At 40.7% G+C, this 27,014-nt stretch overlaps 1 protein-coding gene across 3 annotated transcripts; it reads left to right on the forward strand.

Moving 5' to 3' along the window:
- The first annotated feature begins 421 nt into the window (after positions 1-421).
- Positions 422-25,968, forward strand: ca8 (carbonic anhydrase 8 (inactive)). Of its 3 annotated transcripts, none has more exons than XR_014870828.1 (9): positions 423-886; positions 5,834-6,019; positions 6,272-6,396; positions 7,896-7,991; positions 9,384-9,446; positions 9,554-9,602; positions 9,843-9,955; positions 20,021-20,215; positions 24,181-25,968. XR_014870828.1 is itself a non-coding variant. In XM_085141228.1 (8 exons), exons 1-8 carry the CDS (start codon positions 814-816, stop codon positions 20,153-20,155), a joined length of 846 nt encoding a protein of 281 aa, XP_084997354.1. In that variant the 5' UTR covers positions 422-813; the 3' UTR covers positions 20,156-20,216. The 3 variants fall into 3 exon arrangements, 1 of the variants encoding a protein (XP_084997354.1); XR_014870827.1 differs by having other exon boundaries at positions 427-886; positions 5,828-6,019; XM_085141228.1 differs by lacking the exon at positions 24,181-25,968 and having other exon boundaries at positions 422-886; positions 5,828-6,019; positions 20,021-20,216.
- Positions 25,969-27,014: the final 1,046 nt, after the last annotated feature.

Raw genomic sequence — 27,014 nt, forward strand, 5'->3', positions numbered from 1 at the left:
GTGATAGGCCATGAAGTTGTAGCCAAAGGCTTCTGTGGGTGTTTGAGAGCCATTTTCTTTGTCCATCTTGAAGTCATCAAGTCTGAAGTAGAGTTGGCCTTTCACTTTCACCCTCATGCTACTTTTTGCATGTTTTCCCAACCACTGCTGTTTCCTTCACCCAAGGGTGTATCTGTGACCTCCAACAGAAACGCCAGCACGACCTTCCTGCCAGCATTCCAGCATTCCAGCACACACACATACACACAACCACGGTGGTTCTGAAAACAGCAGAAAGGGTAAAAGATCATAACAAATAAATCAAGAAAGAAAAAATAATTAAAGCCGATATGCTTTACAGTTTATTTTCACCTCTGAACACGGGGAGCATACAGGGCAGGGAGATGAAAAAGAAACACTGTTCTGACATTTTATGCCAGGGTGAGCAAGCACACCTGCAGAGACACAGAAAGGAAGAGAGAGAGAGAGGAAGAGAGAGAGATAACAGTAGAGCAAAGTAGCGAGAGAAAAGAGGTGGAGCAACACAGAGTAAAGAGCTGCTCAGAGAGGCAGAACAGTCTGCACACACCATCAGCTTGTCTCTTTAGGAGGACGAGAGCAAGAGAGAGTAAGAAAGTGGGTTAAGAAGAGACAGACAGAAAAAAGAAAGAAAAGAGAAACTGCATCAAAGAAAAGAGGGAGTTGTTGTTGAGCTGGGAATCCATCCAGCAGACTTCAGTTTGTGTCCAAAACCAGTTAAAACCAGAGTGACGGGGAGCCGTGAGTGGGAGGACAGACTGGTTTCTAGCCACAGGGAGTAGACTGCAAAGCACCATGGCTGACAATGTGAATGAGGAGTCGGATTATACCCCGGGGAAAGATGAGCTGGACTGGGGCTATGAGGAAGGTAGGCTGGGCTCTCTCAGTATGTGAAGGGATGCTGGAGATGTGTGAAAAGCTAAGGATCAGGAGGAGTTTTAAGGGGGACTCGACCCAAAACTTTACACTTTTTAAAACATTTTAAAAAAATGCAATTTGATTCTTTAGTTGGATTTGGGTCATACACTGTACAACATCTGTCAGACCACCAGCTCCAATATGTTTTTAAAACACCACTAATGGTTTTACTCTCTCGTCTCCTATGTTGTAGGTTGCTCGAACGGCATGATTTACAGTCAGTCATATAGAAAAATATCACAAGAACAATATCACTTTTTGCTGGCAACAATATCAAGTTGCCAGCAAACCAGCTGTTTATCACTGCACTGCTAAAAGTATAGGAGACTTGCAACAGACAGTTGTTGGTCAGAGCAAAGATTTCCTTGGACTCTACAACTCATACAATAAAACTCAAAAATGACTTGGCATTAAGAGCTGCCACTCATATATCACTCATATACTCATATATCTTTGTCTACAGAGAAACTGAATAAAGCACATAAACACTTGAACATAGGTTACAAATATTACTGTCATACTTTCAGTATGTCACACAGTTATGTGTTAACTTTGTCTTTCTGCTAATGCTGCTTTTACTGAGCATCGAGGGATATACTGTCACACTGAACTGTGAAATTCTTACTGTAAGTATACTAAATTATATGGAATAACATGTATGACTAAGACACTAATATTTGACATGCAAATACCTGGTTAGATAAGAGGAGATGAGAGGTTCCCACAGGAAATTCTTCATCTTAATTTATAAGCACAAGCACAGAACTTCCTTGCCATGAGCTGACAGAGCTTACTGCTGTGTAATAAGCAAAAGTTTCCTTTCTTAGGACTTAGCTAAGGTGTCAGTCACATAGACCTAGAGGTTGGGGCGATCGTGGCTCAAGAGTTGGGAGTTTGCCTTGTAATCGGAAGGTTGCCGGTTCGAGCCCCAGCTTGGACAGTCTCGGTTGTTGTGTCCTTGGGCAAGACACTTCACCCGTTGCCTACTGGTGGTGGTCAGAGGGCCCGGTGGCGCCAGTGTCCGGCAGCCTCGCCTCTGTCAGTGCGCCCCAGGGTGGCTGTGGCTACAATATAGCTTGCCATCACCAGTGTGTGTGCGTGAATGGGTGGATGACTGGTTGTGTAAAGTGCCTTGGGGTCCTTAGGGACTAGTAAAGCGCTATACAAATACAGGCCATTTACCATTTTACCATTTAGAGGTTGGTCGACTCCCTGACAACCTCTGGTCACCAGGGAAAAATGTTGCTGGCAAATTGTTGCTGCTATTGCCGGGTGAAATCAGCTACACCAAGAATCTGCTTGTGATAGCTTTGGTCACCTGCAGTTTGCATGGAAGACACAGACCTTTCTACAAAGAGTTGTCATTTATGCCACAAGCTTTAGTCAAAGTGGAACAAGTGCAGTATAAATTGGGTTAGGGTTAGCCCTAACCCTAACCCTAACTTTTACTCTGACTGTTCTCAATTTCTCATTTTCGTCACTCTTAGTTACTAACAGTTGGTGAGTAGTTTGCAAGTGTTTACAGAAATTTCAGCATCTTCCATATAAACTGCTGCAAAGGTGGCAGCGTGCTATCAAGTAAAGCAAAGGGGGTTTCTTAAAGAAGGTTTTTGGTGTACCACTTTACATCTGCTTGCAAACACTTTCTTGATAACAACAGCCAGCAACCACCCACAACCAGTTAAAGAAAGCACATCTTTCTGCTGCAACCAGTGAATTACAAGGTCACTGACATACTGCTCTGCGATTTGATCAGTTGATTTCACAGAGACTGCCAGAACCTCCAACAACCACTGAAGGTGCACATTTTCCCTGCTGAGTGGTGGCTATCAGATGGCCACCAACAGGTCTCTAACGCCTGTGTGGCTAACAAGCTGGCACAGTCATTTCTTGATTAGCTTACACATAAGAATGATATCATCTAACACTAAAGTTAACAACACCAAATTCTTTTCCAATGGCTGAAGCAAAAAAAAAAAAACGTAATTACTCACAAAGCTAAATCCTTAATTTGAGGTCATTAAAGCAACAATCCGCAATTTAGTAGTGCCACTCAAATTCTCACTGCCTTTAGTAAACTGTTGTTAAGGCTTTAGTTGCTGAGGAAAGCGAGAATGTGACCACTCCCCCATGCTTCTTTGCTATGGTGTGAATAGTCAGCCAGTGAGGACCGTCTATCGGCAGTCCCAACAGAAAGGCTCACTGTGAGGCCTGAGCTCCTTGTCTTGGAGGCAGATGGGTGTTCTGGACTTTCCATGAACACGATACTGCCAGTGTGTAGTTCCTTTTTCTAAAAACACAGCAGGTTGTGCACATTGTACACATCTCTTACTGTTGCAGTCAGCTGAAAAGTGAAGCAAATTCTGTCTTTCAGTGGGATCACTTTCTCTACAGTTGTTGCTCTTTACACTCTATTAAACTGATAGCAAAGGCCTTACTATCTTACAAAATATTTCAGTGTTGTGCTGTGGACAGGTGATCTGTCTCATTTAGGACAGACTTGCCCTGTTTTTACAACTGCAGTCTGCTTAATTTTGTTTTTATGAACAGTAATCTCATTGTCACACTCACTGCAAGAAGTCCTGTTTACTAGACACTGAGAGGAAGCAGAAAGAAACTCAGGATCAGAATGAGGAGAAGGCAAAGCGTTCTTCTGAAACCACCGTTTTCCTCTCAAGCACACACCCAGCTCAGTTTATATCACTTCAGGGGATATTATTTGTTTGTCTGTTTGATTAGTATCAAGATGGATGGATAGTTATTTATTTGAGTTTGCTGCTCTCTCTCTCTCTCTCTCTCTATATATATATATATATACACATATACATACATACATATACATATATATATATATATATATACACACACACATATACATACATATATATAGATATATAGATATATATATATAGAGAGAGAGATATGTATATATATATATATTAGGAGTGCAACAATACTCATATCGATATTGAACCGTTCGATACAGTGCTTTCGGTTCGGTATGCATATGTATCGAACAATACAAAATTTACACTAAAAAAAATATTTTATCAACTTTCCTTCTGACGATGCTGTCTGTGTTGAGCGCTCAGTGCGCTCGACAGTGCAGCCTAGGCGGAGTAGTCAAACGCAGATTCACTGAGTGCAGGGCAAGCTAGCGAGACAGAAGTTAAGCTCGTTGCAACATGGCAAATTGAACCTCCCCCACCCTCATTCAGATCTGGCGTTTGGAACTATTTTGGTCTTCATGTGAAGTATGACCCTGAAGGTAAGCGCGTCATAGACAAAAGTAAAGCAGTATGTCGGATGTGCCACGCAATGCTCAATTACATGGGTGGGAACTAGTGCGTTAGCGCAGTTAGCTCGTTAACGTGTTGGCTGTCCAGCCCCAAGCACAGGGCGATCTGCGGTAGCTCGTTAACGGAGATTTGCCATGTTGTGGCGTTAACGTCATTTCAACGAGATTAACGCTGACAGCACTAGTGGGAACACAACGAATATGACTGCACATTTACCCCCACATCATCCTAGTGCAAAGACAAGTGGAAGCAGACAAAAACAACAAGCACGCATGCTACAAACTTTACCCGAGTCATTTAGACAGCCGTTAGCACATGATTCTCCTTGTTTAATATGCTGCTGAGAATATAGCCCAGAAGAAGCGTATAGTAAGAGCCATTTCTCTGTAATAAACTCTCTTTTCCAAAGATGAGGGATTCCTCAATCAGATATTAATTTTTTTTTATTACTTTGTTGTTTCAGCAACATTAAATTTAAAAACTGTACTTTTGAGTTAAAATATATATTTATAATTTTAATAAATGACAAATTAAAAAGGCATGAACATTTTTTTTGTATCAAAAAAAATCGAACAGTGACACCAAAGTATTGAACCTAACCGTGAATTTTGTGTATCGTGCATCGTTTGATGGTTACGTTATGTTTCAGGGTCAGTGATTGGGTTGGACCAGCTGTTGGTAAAATAAATCTCTCAAGGTGTATCTTAATTTGGATACCTGTGTTACTGGCACACAACATTAAGTACACAACATATTTCCTTCCTACATGAATTTAAACTGATTGCATGTTCACCAATTAAAACCTGAGTTGTGAGTATGGCATTTGAAACCTTTGACTGCGATTGGATTGCTGCCTGCTGTCAGCATCTGATCACAGATTGTACAAACTTTCACCAAAAATCCAGAAGCGAAACTGCAGAAAGTTAGAAACTGATGTCATTGAGCGAAGAAGAAAAATAGTGTTACTATTTTTATGACCGATTCCATGAACTCATTAGGGAAGTTTTTACAGATTTTTCACCGGAAGTCTTTTTGTAACCATAGATATCCATCCAATCCATCCATCCATTCATCTGAGAGGCAGGGTACACCCTGGACGCCAGTCTGTTGCAGGGCTTATTGCAACCTGGTACCCTTCATATGGCATGCAGATTAAGCCACTTCCATGCTGCTGTCATTTTTTTGACCCATAAACGATATTTGATGCTGCTTATGACTGCTCTGAATAAAGCTGTCAGTGAAAGCCATTATTGACCTCAAATGGTACTTAGGGAAGTACTTGATTTGAGGCACAGGATGGACGCCTATTTAGCAATGACCAAGCCCTTCATAAGAGCTGTTTTATGTGGTGTATATTGTTTAAATGAAGTGTAGATGATGATTTGGTAACATATTACAGCTAGTCAAAGTTTGAACTTTGAAACAGCTGGTGCAACAGTTCCCTTTACTTTTAAGTGTGACTTGGCAGGACACTTAAAACTGTGCAACCATTTTTAATGGTCATGTTCTTAGTAAGCCTATATTTTACAACAATAATCTGAATGTATGCTCTATTTCATGTGCATTTTTTATGGCTATTTTTGCTCATAAAGGTGTAGAATGGGGACTTCATTTCCCAGCAGCCAATGGCGAGTACCAGTCTCCCATTAATCTAAACTCCAGGGAGGCTCACTACGATCCGTCACTCCTGGATGTTGGATTGTCACCAAACTACGTGGTGTGTCGAGACTGCGAGGTGATCAATGATGGACACACTGTCCGTATTATTCTCAAGTCCAAGTCAGGTAACTCCCAGCAGCCATGACATCATATCAGCAAACACAAATTGTTGACTAAACTGCTTTGAAACAGGATGCATGTATAGTTTTCGAGGTTTGGTAGGAGGTGATTAATGTATATTTTTCTCACAAGGGAAAACCAAAAAAGTTGCATCGCATCACAAATGACCCCTTTCTCTCACACCAACTATTATTCTGACCTATTTAGCCTTCTTCCTGTACGTGCTTGATCATAAACCCTCTGGTTTCCTGTGACAGTGGTTACTGGAGGTCCACTGCCAAGCGATCACGAGTATGAGCTTCACGAGGTTCGATTCCACTGGGGCAAAGAGAACCAAAGAGGATCGGAGCACACGGTCAACTTCAAGGCTTTCCCTATGGAGGTAAACCAAGGAGAAAAAAGCAAGGCCATAACCATGAAGCACACCCCAAACACCAAAGAAACGCACTGATTTGTTTAGACTTCTTGTCTTCAGCTAACACTGTAGTTTGATGAGTCCTCGAAGACAAAATCTTTTTTTCCTTTGAAAAGTATCCGCTTTGATATCCGAATAGCATTGTTCCACAGTCATAATCACACATTCTGTGACTCCGTGTGTCTGTGAAATCTTTACGGTGCGTTCTCTGACAGTTCATCAAGAAACTGTACCACTCCATCCAAAAACATACATTTATATTTTCTTTTTTTTTTTGCTTACAAATGTGTCAGCTGTTTCTACTTTGGTTTTTACTCCACGTTAGGTCAATCCCATTTTAATCTTGTCATCTACAACAACTTTGCATTTCCCAAAACTGGACTCCATCTTCAAATACTAATGTTATAAATTCTGGTGAACTTTCTTAGATAACATTCCTGCACAATATAATATCTGGCATTTTACTGGACCTCAAGGTAAATGCCTAATAAATTCCTAATTATTAGGACACCAAAAATATATGACTCTGACAACAGAACATTGGACTTGCTGGTCTACAAATGTCCCATTTTCCCATTTTTAGTGTTTGTTGGGCCGTAGTCAACAAGGGAAAATTGTGTGAAGAGAGCTTGGCTTATTTGAAGACAGTGGTAAATACAGTTTACTGTATGATGTTTATTATCCTGTGTAAAGAAATGCCATTGATTTTCCTGCAGGCTGGAAACCCTCTGATAAAGTTGTCGTCTTGATTTTCTGTGTCATGTTCAAATAACAACCTGAAGTTGTGAAGATGCAGTCTGCTGTTCCATGTTTGAAACAGTGTCCAAAACTGCATAATTTTTTAAAATAAAGGCTTGTTTTTTTGAAAGTTCATGTCATTTTGTGGAGACTGTTTGATTAAAAAGGTCTTTGCTTAAATCCGTGATCTCTCTCAAATACGGCTAAAGAACAAAATGTAGCAATGTTTGTTTGCTACAACTGCTAAATACAGTTTACTGTATTTACCACATACCATTTACTGAGCTCAATCTATTGCAGATATTATTCTCAGTATAGCTCAGTGTCTCTTTCCATTCCTGTTTGTAGCAGCAGAACTACCCTTTTAACATAGCTTATGTTTCCTTTTACAAAACACATTATCAGTTCTCAGTGCAGAAGGCTATTGATAATGAAACAGGCAGCTCAGAGATCACAAAGATATTATACATTAATGTTTTTTCCACTGTGTCTGTTATAATAAGACATAGCATGGCAGCTGTAAGTCTTATCATGTATGTAACTTCAGTCTGGTCTTGTATTTACTGCTTTCAGGGTTGAAGCTTTGTACACGTCCCTTTGTTTATGTGAAAGCCCTTACAAAAAGCCTCCAGTCACCACAAGCTGATGGTTTCTCACTCACAACTTGTCCTCTCTACAGCAAATGCCACTCAATCACAGATTGTAATGTGGTGTTTCTCTGTGTGCAGCTTCATCTGATTCACTGGAACAGCACTCTGTTTAACACACTGGAGGATGCTCTAGGGAAGAAGAATGGAGTACTTATCATAGCTCTTTTTGTGCAGGTAAGCATCCAGAGCCAGAAGGCTGGCAAAGTGACCTGATAAAGGATTGATTTACAATGTCTGTTTATTCATAGCCAAGAAACTATTTCCTATGTCAGTCAGAAACATCGTTAAAGTCAGTGTCTTTTCAGTCCTGGAAGTTAGGAGGTGGAGCATTCATGGAATGAAGTTGTTTTTCCTGCACATTCCACATACACTTGTTATTGTGAACTGGGAAATCTGGGGGCCCAATACTTTGAACTCTTTGTCAAGTGTTGTTTGTATTATCCTACTGAAAAAGACCAGTGGCATTAAGGAATACTTTCTCCACAGAGAAATACGTGTTCTGCAGTAATGTTTAGGCAGGTCAAAGCGAAATCTACATGAATGCAACCGAGGCTTACCAGCAGAAAATCATCACACTGTCCCCAGTGTGACAGACATTGTCAAAACTAGTTATTGCTTGATATATTGCATTTTTTAAATGTTTGAAAATGTCTGTAAAGCTTCCACTGAAGAACTTTAAAAGAAAGAAAGAAATACAGATAACCCCCCCCCCCCCCCAAAAAAAATATAACATACATTTAAATACATTTCTTCATAAAACAGATGCATTTCTTTCTCCATGCTTAAAAAAAGACACTTAAACACACCATTTCTCCCTGTTAAGTGTAGCTCAGGGGAAGTGCCATTTAAAAAGGCTGTCCCATTTTCCATGTATATGATCCAGCTACAGAGTGTTTGGTGACATCTTAGCCTGTGAATGCTCAGTTAAACACAAAGTAAAAGGTGCTGTCTTTCTGTGCAGTTCTAAGTTATATGCTGGCTCCCTAAACTGGGACTGAGCCACAATGCCCGTTTTAAGTCTAGTCTTGACATGCATTTTTAGAAACATGTGCTTTTATCAGCCCTAATGTGCTTTCCTTCCTAGCATTGTAAAAGCTGTTTTCCTAAATGAGTGATCAGATAAATTCTAGATATGCTTGGTGTGACCTGAGAATGAGTCAGTTTGGAATGTATTGTTTGCCACGTTCCTGTGAAATTCCCCTGATTTACATACTTAATGCACTCCATAAGGAATGAAATGAGACCGGGTTTTCAAGAACTCTCAGTAGACTTCTTGAAAAGCTAGTCTGCTGAGAAACCTGCTCAAAAACCTTGACAAAAAACAGTGGCTATCTCACTCTTTCTTCAACCCAAAACATTCCTGACCTCAGACCTAACACTACACACATCCTGTTCTCAACAGAATTCTTACTTCATTCCCTATTTACTTCCTGCAGACATAAAAGTATAAAAGTCCTGCTTAAACACAATCACTGGTAGCATTATCGTTATCAACGACATAAGTTCAAGCTGAAATAAGGACTACTTTGCCAGTTGTGAAACCAAACATGCTTGTTTTTTTATCAGATTGGTAAAGAGCATCTGGGACTGAAGGCCATCACTGAAGTTCTCCAGGACCTGCAGTACAAGGTGTGACTGAATTAAAAAAAATCAGAGCAGATGAAAGCATCTTAAGATGCTGGATTTGTAGGATGCATGTACAATGAGAATAATTATCTTTGTGTTAATGCCACCAGGGGAAGAGCAAGATAATCCCCTGCTTTAATCCCAACACTCTGTTACCTGGTAAGCAAGAATGTCTTGAGCACTGATAAAGATTTGTAGCTATTGCCTCCTGATAACACCCATACGATTGTTGTGTGGGTGTGAGATAAAGTTGAAAAAAAAAATGCAGATCATGTCCTCATTTCAGAAAGTCAACTGCATGATGGGATGAAGAAATTGTTTTTTGTTCAGCCTTGAGAGCTGAAACAATATCATCAAAGTATAACTGATGTTTGCTTTTTCCACAAAACCTGCCCACAGATCCATTACTGAGAGACTACTGGGTGTATGAAGGATCTCTGACTACACCACCTTGTAGCGAGAATGTGACCTGGATTCTCTATCGTTACCCTCTCACCATCTCACAGTTACAGGTAAAACAAATAAAGCAGGTAAAGTAAAGCATCCTCTGGCTTTTTAAGTTTTTTTTGTTTTATTTATTTTTCTTCTTCTGTTTAATCCCAGAATTATTATCTCAGCCTTAAAGGCCCTTTCAGCTCAGTGTTTTGGGTTCCTGACAGGCAAAGTCCTCAGGCAGCTGTTTTCTCAGAAGAAGCTACAGCATCAGCTGCTGATTGTAGTGGAGTGTTTAGCTGCTGACGAGACGGATATATTTTGCCAGAAATCAGTGGAGAATATAGTGGTGAATACAGTAAAGGGTTAATGTATAATTGTCAATCTTTCATAATAAGAAGAAAAGAAAAAAAAAACCTAGATGCAGAAAGCTGCAAAACCCTGCTGCTATTTCACAATAAAAGCATTTCAGGAACTCTATAAAGTGGTCCCAAAAAGTTGATTCTGGTCATGTGGACGTAGCGTTTTCTGGGAGAAATGTTTCGCCTCTGATCCAAGTGACTTCTTCAGTCTCAGCTGACTGCAGGTTTCCAACCTTATATACAGTAGATTTGCATAATGACTTAAACTAGCACCACTGAATGAACAATGGGCTGTGAGGTCTGTTTCTTGATCATTAGTAAGCAAATTGTCATGACCATTGATCAACAACCAGATCAATGACCTTGCCTGACGAGTTACTTATTCTGTGTTGTGCCATCAACTTAGCCAGAGGTTGTTTGGCTTCCCCAATGTATAAATCCTGGCAATCCTCCTTAACAGCGTACAGTATATTGCTCTGTTTGTGTCAGGGGACCTGATCCTTGGGGTGGACCAATTTTTGGCTCAGCGTGTTTTGGGGTTTAAAAGCCACGGATGCAGTGTTTAGAGAAAATGTGTCTCAGCTGTTCCGATACTCCTGACACATACAGGATGACCACAAGTTTTCGCTTAAGCAGCGGTTGCCCTTCTCTCCTGGATCAGCTGGAGCTTTCTTTAGGTCAGGGGTGTCGAACTCCAGGCCTCGAGGGCCGGTGTCCTGCAGGTTTTAGATCTCACCGTGGGTCAACACACCTGAATGAAATGATTAGTTCATTACCAGGCTTCTGGAGAACTTCAAGACATGTTGAGGAGGTCATTTAGCCATTTAAATCAGCTGCGTTGTATCAAGGACACATCTAAAACCTGCAAGATACCGGCCCTCGAGGCCTGGAGTTCGACACCTGTGCTTTAGGTGCTCTGACAAATGTCCAGCTGGGATAACCACATTTACTCAGGGCCTTCTTGAAGCGATGTTCTTCTGCTTCGCTGGCTGCTGAGTCTGTTGGGATGGTGTTCCCTCTATGTTGCAGCGTCCTGATGACGCCAAGTTTGTGCAGCAGTGGATGATGAAACCTTAAATACTGATCTGTATTCGTAGGTTTACGGTACACACCAACTTTTAAATGTCCCCCATTACTGATGGAAATCTCACAGTCTAACAAGGCTAACCTGTCTTTTTTTTATTTTTCATTTTTCACTGAAAATTTTACATCTAGATAAACAGAATCAACTTGTTAGTATTTCCTTACCTGGATGGCTGAGCATGCATCAAGATCTATTGGCAAAGTTACAGTCTCAATTAGGGATGGGTACCGGTGTCGGTACTGACATAAACGGTAGTAACCAGACCGAAAAGCAGCGCACATTTCGGTGCTTTATTTCCCTGAGCTGTGATACACTTTAGATTCTAGCCAATCATTTTACATTTCCGAGGATAGTAGGCGGGTCCAGGTGCGTACGTTCTTTTAGAGCAGAGCTACAGATTAAAAATGCCCAAGGCGAAGCGGTCAAAAGTCTGGCTGTACTTCACAGCAAAATATGCAAACTCAGCAGCTGCAACAAGTGCTTTAAGGTGATACTGTGATACTGTCAAAGGAGGTAACACCTCGAGTCCGATGAAACACCTGGCTGTTGGGTCTAAAGTCAAACCCCGCTGATCCCAGAACTTATTCCCATGAAAGAAAAACAAGGCAACAGTGATCGATCTTTTTACTTGCAAGGGAGGTATCTTAGCTCATCACAAAATGACCTCTCCGACTGCCCCCTCTCGCTCCCTTTTATTGGCAACGTTCACACAATAAACAATAGTTTACAACACGTAACTTCCTTGGTTACAAAGACAAGGCACTGTGTGTGTGTTATGTGAGAATGTGTGTGTGTGTATCAAAGGGTCCTATAACATAAAAGCACAGGAACATAAAGAGGGTAGTCCCCCCACACCCTAGATAACACAGTGAAGCCATACAAAGGGGAGGAAATTTACCACATCAAACAGACCTTCACAGAGGGTGTTCCTGTGATCAGAAACACTACCGCCCCCCCTCCCAGAATCTTAAAGATCTGGGGAGGGGAGGACGACAATATTTAACAACTCACCCTAACACTGGCGACGCATAGCGTTTTTCTTTAAAGCCGAGAAATGCGCTGTATTTGATAGCTTGCTGTGAGACCTCACACCGAGCACATCTATTGTGGGTGTGGTGCCTGTTATCGGCCCTGCTAGTGTAGCAGAAATGATGACGCATGATGATGGCAGCAGCAGCCGTTCTTCTCTGCTTGAGTAGCTTCATGTTGTTCATGTGTAATTTACGTTGAGTAAGCTAACCACGTTATTACATTAATGCATGTAAGGTGAACTAGCAAACATCATCATAGCTACATGCGGCTGTCTTCTTGTTTGATGGCAGATACTCCCTTCACCCTGGCCAAAAAGGCTAAAATGACCAAAGAAAAAGTGGAAAACAGTTAAACATGAGAGGTTTTTGGACAAAGTTTGTGTTTTTTCCATTGTTTAAGCACTGCTTCCAGCCAAGAATGATACCATATATGCCCCATAGCTGCAGAAAAGGCTAACATTGTTATCTTTTTACAAAAAAACCAGCTGAACATGAGAGGTTTTTGGACCAATTTTGTGTTCTCCATTCTTTAAGCACCGGTTTGAGCACCGTTTAAGCACCAGCACCGTTTCAAAAGTACCGGTTTGGCACCGGTATCGGATAAAACCTAAACGATACCCATCCCTAGTCTCAATGTTATTCTTTATTTTTTCTCAGTGTCTTCTTGAGGGACAGTATGTGTATATGTGCACGTGATATTAAATGAATGTTTAAGTGCAGGTTATTGTGCAGACTCAGCACAGAGCATCAAAGAGTTGATTTGTAGTGTGTCACATCAGTGTGGTGGCAGCTGTCCTGGCAGCCATTTTTGGAATTCCATAAGATACTATGATTCATATCAGTATGTCACACATAAACACATTGTATTGAAGGACACAAAAACAGAATCTTATGAGAATTATAAGATTCTGCTAACATTCTGTCCACATTTGATAACCTGCTTAGTGATGTGAAATCATCATCAATGTGTGTGGGCAAAACAAAAGCAACTTTGGATTTCTAACTACAAATCCATTCTCTCTTGTTTCTTTTTGTCTTTATCCCACTCTAAAAGTTGGATGTAACAGTGAGACCAAATTCACAACCCAATAGAAACAGATTCAGGTACATTTACTGCAATATTCAAACTGAATACAGGCTGCTGGCCATTGACATGTAGTATCCTTTTGACTTGAAGTCACCTGGAACTGTAGCTGTGCTGTAAACAAATAATGAAGCACAGTTTGACCAGAATAAGACGTAGAATCTTTAACACACTAAGATAATAAAATACACAAGCTATTTGGCTGGTAACTGGCAATAAGCCAGAGGACTAATGGCCCAGAAGGCCCAAATGAAACTAGTAATGTCAAGACATCTAGCCTATATTACTTAATATTCATTAACCTATTTAAAAAGCACTTTTGCTCTGTTTCAGGTAAAGTGTAAATCTGCACCTCTGATTTGTGTGATTACATTTTCTCTTTGTCTTTTTCTGCTGCAGCAGCCAAAGTCTGATTTATTAATGACAAACCATTGGTAGAAGCATCATAACATCAAGAAAACTGGACAGTTAAAGGATTTTTCTTCATACATAAAAAAGAAAAAAAATGTTTGATGATCTGAAATGTTTAAGTGTGACAAACATACAAATAAATAGGAAAACGCTTTTTTACACCATTGTCATATAAAATACTTCCTTCATTCTGTTCATTGACCCCATTGTGGACCACTAAAATTTTGTATACTATGTCATATATACCTTATTTACTTTGTTTATTAAATTTTGGGTTTGTTTTGTTTTTTTGCACTACATTAGACAACATCAAAATAGCGTTGACATTTTTGTTATTTGTGTTTTGTAATCTTTATAAAAACCTAGAAAAAAAAACACCTCTTAATCTTTGGTATATGGCGAGGCGCTGTGGACATCCAAGTTTGTGATTGTGTAGATTTTTCAAATCAATACCATGGTTGCATCTACTGAAAATCTCAGTGAAGCTTAAATCTCAGTGACCTTGACTTCAAGGTCAAAGGTCAACTTTTCAAAAATTGGAGGAGTTTCACATTTATAACACAGGTATGTCTACTAGGAGGCTGAAGGGTAGCACTATATATTTATAAACAATCAAAAACAACAATTTATTTCCAATTTGTATGGAATTTATTTCTGTAAACATGGTGTTCTAGGTCGGATTAAAGGACTGATGTGATGGTAAGGTGTCCGCTGCTCTGCTTTGAATTTTTTATTTATTTTTTTTTAATTTTCACAAGAATTGCTACTTCCCCTAGAGTTTTGGCCACCCCAGCAATCAGAAGATTCCCTATGAGCAAGCATTTAGCGACAGTGGGAAGGAAAAACTCCCTTTAAAAAGGAAGAAACCTTCGACAGAACCAGGCTCAGGAAGGGACAGTCATCTGCCGCGACTGGTTGGGGTGGGGGGAGTGAAAATAAAAAACAAACAAACAAAAAAGCCAAAGTGATAATTATTGGAGCAGCTTAATTAATATTTCCAGTGTAATTTGCTGTTAATATCCTTTTCCAACCCCAGTTTGTGTTTTTATCATTTTTATCCAGGGTGGAAGATGCCATGCTGGGGATTGACTCTGTATGGTTTTTCAGTGTTGATACTTGGGAACCTGTTGGAGAGGCCAGGGTTGAAAAAGGGATGCCGGAGAACCTGAGAGGGTGTTATCCGCTGGTGTGCATCCAAGGCCAACATCTCTTTAATTAGGCTGACAAATAAGCGTTGGCCATCTTCTGGTCCTCGTCTACACATCATTATTTGTTCGAGGTCATCCAGACGTTTAAGTTTTATGTATCTTGTCTCCAAAGATTCATATCCTGTCTCGTATTTAAATTGTTGGGCGGTCTTAAATGTCCAGCGTTGTTGGTTGTAGTTGTAGTTGTCTTTTGTGAAATAGTCTTCAGTGTACACGCCAGGATCGAGAACATGATCTGGTGGCTGACCCTGAGTCTCTATGATGAATTTCAAAACATCATAATATTTTTTTCCAGGGTAGAGTGGCACCCCTGTAACAAGCTCAACAGCCACCAGCCCCAGAGACCACATGTCACTTGCTTCATTGTAAGGAAGGCCAAGCATAACCTCAGGTGCACTATAACCAACCGTCCCCACACGGTCACCAGGCATCACTGCAGACGCAGGACATGCGAGGCCAAAGTCTATAAGTCTGACTTTGACTGGAGACTCATAGCGATTTATAACCATGATGTTTCCAGGTTTGAGGTCAGCGTGAACTATTCCCAAAGAACCCAGGTGGGACAGAGCATTTGTCAGTTGACCTAAAATTGGCCTGACTTCGCTTATGGGGAGACGCCGGTTATTCGGGTCCCGTATGTAGTCCCACAGGCATTGATCTAAGAGTTCAAATTTCAGGCAAACTCGCTCTCTGTCAAGGAAAAAGCCGTTCCATTGAACAATGTTGGCGGCATCTGGATCCAACCTTCGCAGCTGCTCCAGGATGAAAATTTCCTTTTTTGCCTCTTGCAGAATATCAGTGCGGTTCTTGTTCACCTTAATAGCCACAGCTTGGTTGGTTTTGGTATCACGGCATTTGGCTACAATACCAAAGCCCCCTTCTCCGAGGAAAGCCTCTACCTTGTAGTGGTTTCCCAAAATGCTCCCTTCAACTATTTCAAGCTCATCTGAGCTGAAGGATGGGTTGGCTGACGTGTGTACAAATACTTGCTGAGAAAATTCAACCGAGTTTTGAAAACTGCAGTTGATTTTCTCTGATCTCTTGCATTTCAAGTTTGAAGGGTGCTGAAAGACCACAGGGTTTTGTGGTCTTTCAGCACTCATGTCAATGCAAGGGGAACTCTTAGGGTTGAAAAAGGGATGCCGGAGAACCTCTGACGGTGTTATGCGCTGGTTTGCATCCAAGGCCAACATCTGTTTAATTAAGCTTACAAACAAACGTTGGCCATTTTCGGGTCCTCTTCTAAACATCATTACTTGTTCGAGGTCATCGAGACGCGTCAGTTTGATGTATCTTGTCTCCTGGGACTCATGTCCTGTCTCGTACTGAAATTGTTGGTCAGTCTTAAATGTCCAGCGCTGTTGGTTGTCGTTGTCTTCAGTGAAATAGTCTTCAGTGTACACGCCAGAGTCTAGAACATGATCTGGTGGCTGACCCTGAGTCTCTATGATGAATTTCAAAACATCATAGTCTTCATTTCCAGGGTAGAGTGGCACCCCTGTACCAAGCTCAACAGCCACCAGCCCCAGAGACCACATGTCACTTGCTTCATTGTAAGGAAGGCCAAGCATAACTTCAGGTGCACTATAACCAACCGTCCCCACACGGTCACCAGGCATCACTGCAGACGCAGGACATGCGAGGCCAAAGTCTATAAGTTTGACTTTGATGGGAGACTCATGGCGGTTTACAACCATGATGTTTCCAGGTTTGAGGTCAGCGTGCACTATTCCCACAGAACCCAGGTGGGACAGAGCATTTGTGAGCTGACCTAAAATTGGCCTGACTTCGCTTATGGGGAGACCCTGGTTTTTCCGGTCCCCTATATAGTCCCACAGGCATTGATCAAGGAGTTCGAACTTTAAGCAAACCCGCTCTCCGTCGTGGAAAAAGCCGTTCCATTTGACAATGTTGGCGGCATCTGGATCCAACCTTCTCAGCTGCTCCAGGATGAAAAGTTCCAGTTTTGCCTGTTGCAGAATATCAGGGTCGCTCTTGTTGACTTTAATAGCCACAGCTCGGTTGGTTTTGGTATCACGACATTTGGCTACAATACCAAAGCCCCCTTCTCCAAGGAAAGCCTCTACCTTGTAGTGGTTTCCCAAAATGCTCCATTTAACTATTCTAAGCTCATTTGAGCAGAAGGATGGGTTAGCTGACATGGTGAAATGTGTCGGCTTGGTTAGTGAATTGCTAAGTAACGCGAAATTCTCTCAAAACTCTCCAAAAGGGTTTGCTTACTGTCAGGTCAAGGTCCGTTGAGCAGCAAAGTTTAACAGAGCAAAGCTCCTATTTAAGGGTTTTCTCTCTCAGCAAGATGATGACATCACAAGGGATCAAAGGCATTCTACTCTGGATCAAAGGAATTCTATTTTTGATCAATGGCATTCTATTTTTTTCAGTTGAAATACTAAAAAAAATAGTGTTTCAACAGGGCAGGCTGGCACCCTGTGGGAGGCAGAGGTGATAGGGTAAGGATGTAGAGGATAAGAAAAGATCTTATCTGTCAGCTCATCAGCGAGCAGCCGCAGAATCACAGGTGCAGCTTGGCAGGGGATGGAGAGTGAAGACAAAATCAACAATGACTTATGGCAGGGGTGTCAAACTCAAATACACAGTGGGCCAAAATTCAAAACTGGAACAAAGTCGCGGGCTAACATTAATATTTATTGGAAAAAAAAAATCTTCCTCCAGATATAAGAATGAATCTTTTCTTATGGACTCAAATAAGTTTTGCTGGAAAACTGAATATGGAACAAGCAAAGCTTAATACTAAACAATATATATATTAGCTGTATAATACCAGTAGGCCAGCTCTAATAGTAATTTGGTATGGCTTCGTGGGCCAAATGTAATTAGGCTGCGGGTCAAATTTGATACCTATGTATTAAGTGGTGAATATTAAGAATATTAGCCTAACACTGATATACAAAATTTCTGTTACTAGTGAATAGTCTGTTTATCAGCATTTTTTTTCTCTTATGAGACAACTTATAGATATCTGCTGCAGCAGTAAAATAAAGTAGACATCAGCAAAATTATAGGCCATGAATCATACATAGTAACGGCTACCCATGGCAAATGTAAGCCAATCAGTTACATTGCTTTTACTGGCGTGGCTCTTCTACTGCGTTCAGTGTCTGTATTGTTCATGTTTGAGGGGGTTTCTCATTTTCTACATCCTGTCTTATATGATCAATATGTCAGCCCTGTATGTATTTTTAAATTGCACAGTAATGCTAGCCCACAGCTTTCTAGCAGTTACTCACAGTACAGGAAACCTTTACACTCACTACCAATCAATAAGTCTGTCAAGTTTCTTTTGATACATTTTTATTTGAATTTAGCCTTTGGGTCTCTCATGCTTTACTCCAGCAGCCTGATGTAAAGGATGATGACAGAAACCATCTGACATTTAATTCAGGCTTTCATGTTCCCTGCTTTCTGCTCCATTGAACCTGCAGAAATGCCAACAGAAAGGATGACTTCAGGCTCCCTCAGGCCATGCCCTATTGTGAATAATAAAAGCTGGAAAGTATCAATGGGTTAAAGATGATTAGTTTTCTTATTTTTAGATGATAACAAAGCCAATCCTGCAAACAGGTGGTATATAGTATGTGTTTAAAGTTTTAAGTTAAGCCATTTTTATGGCTCCTTCCGCAACTATTAGTGCTTCTTGTTTGCAGCGCACAAACAGAAGTCCTAAAAGCAAACACTAAAACAGAAGAATCTTCAGTTGGGTTCTGGTTTTATGAGGGGCGTAAGTATAAAACCTGCCAAGTGTTAGGCAGTTCAGACAGCAGCTCTAGTTTCTCACCACTTGATAAGCAGGCCCAAGCTGTGGGTTACACTAGAATAATATAGTCCTTTAACCATGCTATACATGCGACCTTCACCTGCCACCCTTTCCATTACACTTCTCTCTACATCCCTTTAAAGTAAAAAAGCAAAGTGTAAAAAAACACAGTTAACTCCAGCACACTGACCTGTATGCTGTTTTTTATGCCTACTCATGTACTGTGCTGCACTTTACTGTTCTTCTTTCTGTAACCACAGCAAGTATTTTAAAACAGCAGGTCCTTCTTACCTAGAATACACACCTCAAACATCCGGCTATTATTGACTCTGTGTGTGTGTGTGTGTGTGTGTGTGTGTGTGCTCAGTGAATGTGTATACATATCAGGCAGTTACTATGCCAACTATGTTGTTAGTATGTTGAAATGCACTTTGACAGCGTGCTATAAAGCTTTCCTCTGTGAAACAGCTGCACGGCTGCATAAAAAGCTTCATATTTGTTTTGCCTGATATTGCTACCCCCTGCACAGTATGTGTGTGTAGATCAAATCTGCACTTGCAACATTTTCTCATGAACAGGAAGTCAGGTGAAAGATTATTCTGATCTGAGAATTATAAAAAGCCCAGAATGCTCTTTTTTGTAGATGACCTGTCGAGCTGTTGTATTCAGAGATGAGTAAAAATGGTTAGTTTGTCCATCTGACATGCTAACCCAAAGCAAATAGTGAAATCACCAGAAATAACCCCTCCACTTTCTCTGTTATGAGGAATCACACATAACTGTAGTCCTTCCTTTTTATACCCACAAGCTTGTTTTTAGGAAGGTGAAAGTGAGGCTCTGAAGACTTTCTCCTACAGCTGACAGTTTGTCAGATTTTTTTCCTTAGACGTGAATAAATACCTGCAGCGACACAATGCAATATAAAGTGAAGGCACAGTGGAACCTAAACCCACAATCACCACAGTGCTCCTCTTGTTGTGGTAAGAAAAAGAAAAAAGATTTCTATTCTAATACAGGGTAAGACATCGGAGCATTTTAAATTAAATTAAAGTAAATTATGATACTTCTAAAATTCAGAAAGGAGGATTTTCTGGTGAAAAAGTAGCCCTGCGTCTCCAAGACCTCAACAGACTCCCTCAGTTTATGTGTAAACATCTTTGTCATTGCAGATTGAGGAGTTTCGGAGACTACGGTCCCACGTCAAAGGTGCGGAGCTGCCAGAAGGGAATGATGGGATGCTGGGGGACAACTTCCGTCCCACCCAGCCGCTCAGTGACCGGACAGTTCGCGCTGCCTTCCAGTGACTCCCACTTTCCACCGCCATCTCAGACAAACTGTGGGACCTACAGATACAATCAAAGAAGGTAACATTGTCACAGTGAGTTACACTTCAATACAGTGTTCTGAGGTGGTCACGTCCTACTTTGAGGGAAAGGGTTTGTCTTTTCATATAAGGCAGTGGTCTCCAACCTTTTTTGCGCCATGGACCGGTTTATGCCCGACAATATTTTCACGGACCGGCCTTTAAGGTGTCGCGGAGAGGGTTCAAGACAGATAATAGCAGTTTGTTAGGAAACAGTGACAGTACAATAGCAAATACAAAGTATTATTAGCAAATTTTTTTAATCAAGATGGTTTAAGATGATATTCACGCTCATTGTAACTCTGAGCCTCTGAGCGTGTTGTTGTACAGTGAATTTTTCTGACAACTCCCTACTGCTGTAAAAAAAAACCCTGACAAACAGCCGTTGATGCCCTCAGTGAGATCAAACTACAACAGCAAATCTGATGTAACTAAACTCAGAAACAGTGAGCTGAACAGCTCTAAAATGCTATTTAGCTCACTGTAGATGGGGAATCAATAATTATCTATAGATGTGATGACTGATATTTGAAAAAGTAACTATCACTTGCTCTACTTACCACCAAACACTTTGTATTTTTAGTCAGTTCAGCACATTTCCTCATGAGGGACAGAATTTTAATGAACTAGGCATACTGTCCCTGAGGTATTTGGGCCCTCAGAATCCATGGCACATAATAGATCAGGCCCTGGAAGAACTAACCCAGTTTAGTTACTAATGTGGGACCAACCTATATACAGCACAAAGTGCATGGAGAGATCCCAGATTTAGCTCAGCAGCACTGCAGGAGGAAGGCAGGGCAGAACTTTAGGACATCAGAAGAGACCATGACGCTTAAAAACGCGATGACTGCAAAAGTGTAACAAACAACCTTGTTTACTATTTTTTATGTGCTGATGTGAAATAAACACGAATATTAAGCAGTTACGTCACTTTTATGCATTTGTTTCTACGCTGTTTTGAAGTTTTGAAGAAGAAGAAGGAGGAATATTTGTACCTTTTCAGACCTCATTCTGGCTCAGTGTTAAAGATAAGAGCACAAGTGCCTCGTGTTAAATACGAATGAGCGACGGTGGGCAGAAGCAGTAGCCTTTTCTCACATCTCTACACTATCAGTTAGCCTTTTGCAACATAATGTCAGGGACAGGAACACAGCGTCTGCCTTGCAGTAAATGATCTCATCTGACATTGATGTAGCGTCTGTAACTTTTTAAATCAGAAAGTAAAACATGCTGAATTTGAGTTCATAGTCTGGGTAATGCCACATGGACTGGTTCTTATATAGCGCTTTTCTACTCTGTCCGAGCACTCAAAGCGCTTTATACAGCTAATTCATTCACCCATTCACACAAGCACTTCTAAGCTTAAGTGCTAAGTATCTAACATTCATACACATTCACACTCCGATGGATGCATCAGAGAGCAACATGGGGTTAGTATCTTGCCCAGGGATATTTGGCATGCAGACTGGAGCAGCCTGGGATTGAACCACCGACCTTCTGGTTAGTGGCTGATCTGCTCTGCCACCTGAGCGTGGGACGAGCGTGGGACATGCGTGGGATCTTGCATTGTAATGCCACTAAATAGCTTCTAACTTTTGTTAGTCCTACATGAATGGATAAAACCCATGCCCACGTCACGGGCTCGGCTCAGCTTACAGAAAGCCTGTAAGCCGAGCCAAGAAATGCCAGAAAAACCTTCTGCAGAACCACATGGAATGATACTACAGAGAGTTCTACATGAGCTAACCTGTAAAATCAGTGGTGTGTCACGTTAAATGTCCAGAGGAAAACAGAGTGTTTCCATGTAGTCATGGTGTTTTGGGAATTGCGATCACATAATGAGTAAAACTGTCAGTTTACTGGCTTCATTTAAACTGAGTCATTTTGCCCAAAACAGCTATTTTTGCAGCTTAACAGTGAACTCCCAGCTAGTGGTTACCCTCTGAAGGCTACACGGTAGAGCTCTTCAGGGTCATATAACTCTTATAGCCCTGTGATACCATAGAATGCTGTGGAAGATCTGAACTGACGTCCACTTAGGCCAAAGTCAAAGGACACAGACGAGAGTAACAGACGGAGTAAAAACTGAAGCAGAGGACAAAAAAGTGAGGGCTTGTTGAGAGCGAGGAAGTAGAGGGGTAACTTGGTGAAAGGAGGTAAAAATGCCAGAGGGATGAAAGAGGAGTGAGCGAGCAGAGGGAAGAAAATGGAAAGAAACAACAGAGGACTATTGTCTATGGTGTAAACGGATACTGATCTGGTCCCACCAGCAAAACACACCTAAGACAAGAGTTCAGACTATGGGAAAGACACCACCTGGGGGAAATAGAGCCCCAGAGGTGGAGTTAAAAAAATATTTGTATGAAGTGTTATACGTAAGTAAGATTTTCAGGTATCTGTACTTGGGTTTTTATTTTTTTGATGACTTTTTGCTTTTAATCTGCATTTTTACACAAATATCTGTACTCAAAACAGGCTTCTTTCTTCAAGTTCATTGTGTTTCCTGTCACTATGTGTCTTTAAGCATCGACAAGCAAAGAGAGGAAAGAGGCTAAAACATATATGCATGCATAATTTATAGGAGCATGCGTTGAGGTTAGAGTTGGTCTGAACCATCTGGAACAGCATTTTTGGTGCAGAAGCTGTTGTCATTGTGCTTCTGTTATCACCGTGACAGCTGTAAGCATGAAACAGACTCCAAAGAAGCTCACGAGATACAATGGCTCAAAGTTGACAGGTTTTATTGTTACAAAGGGAGGTTTCTCCAAGGGAATTTAGTGTGGGTGCATGGATGAGTGGCGCAGTGGTGATTTGAGTTTTTGATTCACAATTGAGTTGTAATTTCTTCAGCTGTGAGTTGACGAGCAAACTGTGGGGGAGCCAATGGTCACAGCTGTTCAAATTTGATCAATGGGAGGCTGAGCAGGCAGGTAGGTCCGGAGGGTGAAAATTTGAAGCAGGCAGACCAGCTTGACAGAGACAGGTAAGGGTAAAATAAACACAAAGATACTTGGACAGGTCTGAGAGTCAAGGTTTTGGAATTCTGCGGTCAAGTTCAGACTCACACCAGATTGAGATACTTTGTTAGACTTTAAGCAGGCCTTCAATGCTAAAAACGCTCCAAGGTGGCAGAATTAAAACAATTCTGCAAAAAAGAGTGGGCCAGAATTCCTCCTCTTCTTTGTGTTTGTGTTATTTTTGTTCAGTTGTGTGACCAAAGAGCTACGCAAACAGAGACCAATGCTGAACCAGCATGGGAGTAAGTATTTAATAGATTTAGGTGAGCAAATAAAGATCCTGCCTTGCAGCCTGTCTATCTTAGGAAGATAGTAGGGGATCAGACTAAATAATAACAGTAGAATCGTTACCTTGAAATATGAAGCGCCTTCAGCTGTTGTTGTGATTTGGTGCTATGTAGATAAAATTATTTTATTATTTTCAAACTTCTGAGTTGACTTCATTTGTCAGAACAGTGAAAACAAAGCAACCCTGGAGCTGAGTTAAGACAATAGCACATATCCGCTACCAAACAACCGATTTCATATCATTCTGAAACTGATGTTCGACTACCAAGAGATGATTTTGTTTGTTTGTTTTCTTTTAGCAGCCAGATTTCTTTCTTTTTTGAACAACACTATGAAGTTGTTCTGAATTCTCTTTGCCAATGTACTTTCTTCCCACCCTGCTGCAACATGTGCCTCTTTTTGGCTCACTAGCTCAGCTCACATATATGTGACTTTATGTGGTGCCTTCGAAGGAAAAAATAATGAACTTTTACAGAGGCTTTTTAACACCACCTTCTATGACACCTCAGTTTTGCTGGAGTTTCTTTCTCCAGTCTAAAGTAATTGGTTGTCAAAAGTACAAACCTAGCATTTCCATCTGTGTGTTACAGTTTAGCTGCTGGACACATCTGGTTTTTCTCATTCTCCTAATCACATCCATATTTGTCTTTTCTTACAGGAGAGAAGAAAGAAGAGGCGTGAAGCGAGTAGCAGCAGTGCAAGGATGTGGTTCTAGATCAGCCGCAGATTAAGAGTGAAGGTGGACAAAGAAGCTATTGATTACACCCCTTTACAGTGTGCGTGCGTGTGTGTGTGTGCTTAAGTGTAGTCTCTACACCCTCCTGCCCCTCCCTTTTAACATATGTAAAACCCCCCTCTGTTTGTGTACTGTAGTGTGGTATTGTGTTAATCTGCTGTGTGTGTCCTGGTGACAGGAGGCTTATAATCAGCCCATCTCTGCTGTCAAAACAAAAGGAAGCTTGAACCACAGATGTGGTACCTAGACACATCCGTGCGCGTACACACACACACACACATCCTTTGTACACTACGTGAATACAGGACGTTAATTATGCAAGACTGTACACATTTTACACAAAGTTTATGAGCTTATTTGGAGCTAAATTTCAAATGAAGTCACACAAAGAAAATATACACGTGTATTACATCAATCATGCAGCAAGATCTTAAAAGAAATCATGTTTCTATACAGCCTCTTTTTAGTAAATCTCCATTGTTAGTATTTCTTTATTAAATGTCCCCAAAGGGCTGGAGAGAGACGGCTGAAGGCAGGTGTACTGGCTGGAATTCCATTTTCTGAATATTATTGGAAATTATGCACTGAAGGAATCTTTGAACTGAATAATTTCCCATTATTTCCATCAGCTTCATGTACCTGATGCATTTTCACATCCACACTCTGGAGGTTGGGCTCATTTTGTAGGTTAACTCTTCAATCCAGTGTATTTTGCTTATTTTCCAGCTCAATATTTGAATTCTGGGACTAACATTGTTTAAAGGTTCAAAATAATCCATATTTACAAGGTGTTGCTCTCCATGCCACTACCACACTGCTGCACCAGTTAGTGAAACAACTACTTTTAAGGGTAAAACATCAATTTTTACATGCATCCTGAACATTCTCAATATTTCTGAGGCTAACATATAATATCCAGAACATCCTAATAACAAGGGAAAAAATTAATTTGTGCAAATTTATATTCTTGTGCATTTTTACATGACAAGTAAAGTAAGTAAAAAAAAATGAGTTGGTTAACTTTTTGAGCATCAAAACGGCACCATCAACTTTTTATTTTGGCAAAGCAATTTATGTTAATGTCATTGAGCCTATAGTCAAGTCATCTTCGCTTATGACCTGGATTACTCCCTGCAAAGCATAAACATGATGCAACGATGCTGTGTGCACAGATGTGGGCGGTGAGCCAACGCACTGCAAGGCGAGCATCTCAGCTTGTATTTTGTTTTGTATTTTAGACCACCTCTCTCTTGACAAACAGGTTTGAACAGCAGGTGGGTGAAGCTAGGTGCCTGAGATGACCATATTAGGGATATTCTCTCTCTCTGACATCATAAAAAGTTTAGAGTTAAAAAAAGTGTTTGATGCCTGAACTCGCGGGGGTTACTTGTACATACACTGACCTCATTATTTGAATCTTAATGAGAGTCCAGCATTGAGACTATGTTCCTAAAAACCAGGGCAAAGCACAGTCAGTCCACCTTATCGTTTAGATACATTTCTGACCAAACTAACACACAAACTAAAAAACTATACAGCCCATCATGAACCAGCAATTCTGAATAAAACAGTATTATGCTGGATGTCTTCACACAATCAACAGCTTTAATACTGGATATCAGTGTTCCTACTGAACTTTCAAACCCCATTCATCAGTGGGACACTGCGGCCACTACCACGTCTTATGTGTTACTAGCACTGTTTTTTGTTTTTTTTTAATTTGTGTATGTGTCAGTGTATTTGTGTGTTTGAATGCCTGGCCTCACTGTATGTGACTAACTGATCTGGCATAAACTGTGAGAACTGATGACTATTACTGTAAAGCAACAATAAACCTGACATGCTGACTTACTAAAACTCTGAAAAGGAAACTGTGTTTTTCTTGATAATGAGCCATATCTAACCAAGCATCATGGAAAAAAAGACAAATCAAACAAGGAAAATAAACACTGTTTGTGTATCCAGTATGATATAAAGATCAACTTTGGCGCACCATGATAGTGATAAGGTGGCAATAAGAGTAAGTCTGCTACCAGCTTGCTATCAGTTTGCAGTTAAATAGGGTCAAGCTGGCAATTACATATAATCTGTTTGTGATAATACAACAATTAACTGTGTTAATCTTTTGCAAACATTTACAGAAATGTAAATGTGCACAGAAAATATGATGTAGGCTTTAAGAAACTGTGCTCTGATATAGGAATACAACCAGAACCACTGTGAACCAGTTGAGTCTCTTATCGTAAAGAGACACAGATGAGTTGCGCCCATCAGCATATACCCACTCGGATTAATTTCAGTCTGCTTGAATCTGTCTGTCTCTAATTAGATAGCACTCATTTGCAAACTCCTGCCTGGAGACAGGTCACCTTGTGCAATCAAAAAAAAAAAAAAAAGCCAAGTAAAGGTTGAAGGTGTTGGATGCTTGACCTCTGGGCCAACAGTTGGTTGATGTGACTGGTTACAATCAGTTGGTGGATGCAAAAATATTTCCTGCAGTCAAAAGACAACCACCAATTTTTGTGATCATCAGATTTCATGATTCTGATGCTGTGCATGTTGTGCTCATTCAGGTGGCTAAGAGTGCTAATTAAAACTATTCAGAATGACCGTTTAATCCCACAATGAGGAATCTCTGTCCTGACATGGCTGGTTTTATTTAAGATTACAATGGTCCCATGCATATAGCACAAAGAGCCACTGAATCTATCGATGAGTATGAATATGATACGAATCATCTGTTTTTAACTTCACAT

This window comes from Neolamprologus multifasciatus, chromosome 18, assembly GCF_963576455.1.
Source record: "Neolamprologus multifasciatus chromosome 18, fNeoMul1.2, whole genome shotgun sequence".
Taxonomy (NCBI): Eukaryota; Metazoa; Chordata; class Actinopteri; order Cichliformes; family Cichlidae; genus Neolamprologus; species Neolamprologus multifasciatus.